The sequence below is a fragment of the Cryptotermes secundus genome, unplaced genomic scaffold, assembly GCF_002891405.2.
Source record: "Cryptotermes secundus unplaced genomic scaffold, Csec_1.0 scaffold1025, whole genome shotgun sequence".
NCBI classification, from domain to species: domain Eukaryota; kingdom Metazoa; phylum Arthropoda; class Insecta; order Blattodea; family Kalotermitidae; genus Cryptotermes; species Cryptotermes secundus.
In genome coordinates, this window is record NW_019730118.1 from 804,729 (window position 1) to 808,673 (window position 3,945).

Sequence of the window (3,945 nt, forward strand, 5' to 3'; positions counted from 1 at the left end):
GCAGGCTGTGGTGTGGCTCTCTGCAAACTTTCATGTTTCAATGTTTATCACACGAAGAAAAACAAATAAAGAGGTGTGGAAAAGCATTTATTGCATAAAGTATTGTATTTTAATTAGTTCCTAAAAATTTCGTTTTTAAAAACCAATTTTTGTTGAAGTTGTTTATGAAAAAGTAACAACATGCATTTTAGCGACATAAGGTTTAAAGGGCCTGCCAGGACAGGGGTGGGATTTAAATACCCTTCGCGCCAGTCAAAGAGTTAATGAGCTTGAGCTATGCCTTCTTTCTGGTAATGCCAGATACACCTTGTTTTGCTATGCTGAACTCTTCCACATTTTAGCAACTGATACATGTGCGCATGTGCACACACACACACACACACACACCTGCATCTGCACACATGTACACAGACACACACACACACACAAAAGGGGTGAGTGTAACTGCTGGCCCTTGCACTGTGACCTTTAGTGATATGTTGAGCATTTAGCAACTGATGCTCCAGACTCTCTTTCCTCAGTACCATTTAATTTATCCATGTTACTCAGGACTAAATGTGTTCTTTTAATTTTCATCAATTAGAGGCCATTATTCATAATTAAAACATCTTTGAGGAGCATTGATTGAATTAATTTACATTTGGAATTATGTGGTCTGGTCTATCAAGGATTGACTTACTTTCAGTGGAGGAGAGTACAAAGGATATAGTAAAGAAGGCTGCAATTGCAGTGGGGTCACTTAAGGAGACAGAATTTGATGTAAGATTCAATCCAGATGTGTATTCTCCTGGAGTTCAGCATGTGGATACAGATGGTGAACAGCTCCAGAAACAGCGTCAGCTTGTGAAAGATGCTGCAGACTTCCTGCTTACAGTTCAAATTCCAGCATTTGTGAGTACTTAGCGAATACTATGTAATGTAATACATATGAAGAGCAAACATTTATTTTGTTTTCTTAGTATAATGTAAGTGGTATCTATGTTCTTTGCTATTCAACATGTACATAGTGCATTTGCGAAGTATATAACAGTTTTACTGTGTATGAATGTTGTGTCACATTCATTATAATGTGTGTATAACTTTATGTATACATTAATGACTCTGAATGTTATACCTTGATCAACATAAAATACCATGGAAATAAGAAATATGTTATACTGTGTGTAATAAATTGTGAGAAATTTTATTTGATTCTTGCTGGTATTCAGTTTTGTCATAATANGTGCTACCTTCAGGGTACGTTGCGGCCGCGTTGTGAATGGATGGTAAATTAGTTGTACAGAGTTGCTGAAATGCCTTTTGTGTTTTCACACGTGGAATATTGTGATATGCATTTTGTGTATGGATTTTATGGTGGCAATGCACGTGCTGCTGTTGAAGAATACCAAAGGCGTTTTCCCGATTGAAGGATTCCATCTCGAAGTGTATTTACGTGAATTCACCAGACATTGTGTGATACTGGTTCTCTTCCAAGTGCTTCTGTGCACTCTGAAAGGGAGGATGTACGAATGAGAAACACACAAGAGAACATTCTTGAGATGGTTCAGAGAAGTCCGCATCTGTCCACTTGTAGAATGGCCTCTCACATCGGCATATCACGTATGCAGGTGTGGCGAACTTTGCATGATGAAGATTTGTATCCTTACCATGATCAAAGGGTACAACATCTGGAACCAGGCGACCATGCTCAGCGTATGGTTTGTGCCACTGGATAAAAGCTCATCTTGAACTGTTAAGCATCATTTTATTCAGTGAGGAGGCGTCTTTTACCGTGGACGGTGTAAATAATTTACGAAAAATGCGTACGTGGTCCCATAATAAACCACATGAGGTAATGGTAACGAAATTCCAAAAGAGATTTTCTGTGAATGTATGATGTGGTGTGCTTGGGAACAGGTTGTTTGGACCTTTTGTGTTTCACAAAAATTTAACGGGAAACATATATGAACCCTTCCTGAGGAGTGAGTTACCATGTTTGTTGGAAGACATTGCAGCTGGCAGAGGACACTTTGAACAATTAGTATAAATCAGGTACTGTATTTTAGTAGTTATGTAGTCGGCTTATACCAGAACGCACAGTCAGCCATGTTACGTCAGCACTTGCCATGCATGTGTCATGTATAATGCTTGGAAACCTAAGGATAACTATAACATGTCATGCGAGTTTCTTTTTGTAGTTCAATTTAATGGCTTCATGTCATTCACAAGTTAATTTGATGTTATGTACATCATTAACATTACAGAAACCAGATATTCCTGCCAGTTTTAATATGTATGTGCTAATCAACAAGTGTGTAACACCTGTCAAAGTTTCACACTTCTCTGGCCATTATCTCCGTAACCATTCAACTTTGGACATAGGTGTTTTGGGTTATATCAGCATACTTTAACATAAGGAACACCCTCCCAAAGTCTGGCACATTCCTCCTGGGACACTCTGTATATATATAAAGAGGACCCTTCACAGAAACCTGTCTGAGGTTTTGCTAAACCGTTCATTTCAGCTGAAGTGTAGATGAAGATAATTAAATTAATCCAAGGCCACTACCATATAAAACTGAAATAATTCATACTGTTATCAGTTCTTCATAACTGTGCATTACCACGTGCTAATGGTGTGTGCCTTATGAGGCTGTTCTTTCCATAGCATCCAAAGTTATACATGTAATTGAAATTTAACTTGGCTGATAATAGGACATCTTACCATGCTTTGCTGCTATTTATCAAATGTTGTCATGTTGTTCACCCAACAACAAGAGAAGGATAATAAAATAATGTATGACAAGAGCTGTTACTCTGGCACGTAAGTTTGTACATTTAATTTGAATCTGGTAGATGACAGGACTGTGCACATGGAATGGTAAGTGAAGGAGAATAAACCACCAGTGATGCCCAGAACACAGACTGATGTACTCAGAGTTGTTTCTATCTCAAATGGTGGGCGCTGCCAGGACCTTGTTCTCTGTGCAGTTTCACACTTCAGCATCAGCCAAAGATAGATTGAATTTAAGTTATTAAAATTATTGTATCAGTTGATCTTGGTGTTCCAGTTGCTGAGATTATTTAGCATCTAATGAGATATAGAATTATTTGGAATGATTAATAGGGAGAGATTTGGGAGGAAGAGGCCATATTGAAGAAGGTGGTTACAAAACTTCATCCATACTTCTATACAGAAGCAGTAAGTCACAGTGAAGTGTGCCTGTAACTGGACCCAGATAACAAAGAAATTCATAAAGAAATTTACAAGGGGAAACTAATTTAATGTTGTGTGTTAGGTGCGGGACTGTTTGGATCACTCTGCTGCTCCAATGGATGGGGCAACACTTTCTGAAGCATTGCACAACAGAGGTGTCAATATTCGTTATCTGGGCAAGATTGCAGATTCATTATCCAAGATTAAGCAGTTGGAATATCTGTACAATATTGCAGTAGCAGAACTTCTCATGAGAACCGTGAAACATGTCTTCACTGTTTATATGCAAGTGAGTATGAAAATACATTGTGCACATAACTTTAATTTTGCTGTATACTGGAGAAAAGACTGAGTGTCTTGCTTTTTTTTTTGGGGGGGCTGTTTTTGTTTTTTTCCCCTTGTAGCAATTTAAGATATTCAACAAGTATATTGCTTAACCCTTCTGCGACGGATAGTATTTAAATCTTTTCCTACCGCCAAACCGACGAGGTATTTAATTATTAAACAGAAAAATGCACTTATCCATGAAAAATATAGTAACTCTCGCAAAAATAGGTATATTGAGATAAAATTTTCACAGAAATATTCATAATGAAACGAAGAACAAAACTATGCATATATTTTTAATATATTTATGATAAATAATATTTTTTTACTCACTCGAACTGCTAAAAGTTGAGTTTGGTGTGGTAATCCTGAAAACACTGGTCAGTACATAGCCCAACATCACAATCACTGCACCAGTACAC

At 37.5% G+C, this 3,945-nt stretch overlaps 1 protein-coding gene across 6 annotated transcripts in view; it reads left to right on the top strand.

The window, feature by feature from the left end:
• The window catches only part of LOC111866266 (clustered mitochondria protein homolog), a 125,801-nt gene that overhangs the window by 98,386 nt on the left and 23,470 nt on the right, over positions 1 to 3,945 (top strand). For all 6 annotated transcript variants that reach the window (XM_023855047.2, XM_023855046.2, XM_023855048.1 and 3 more), the window contains 2 exons: positions 686 to 891; positions 3,279 to 3,485. In XM_023855047.2, the coding sequence (XP_023710815.1) occupies positions 686 to 891; positions 3,279 to 3,485 (413 nt within the window). The remainder of the gene's footprint in view (positions 1 to 685; positions 892 to 3,278; positions 3,486 to 3,945) is intronic.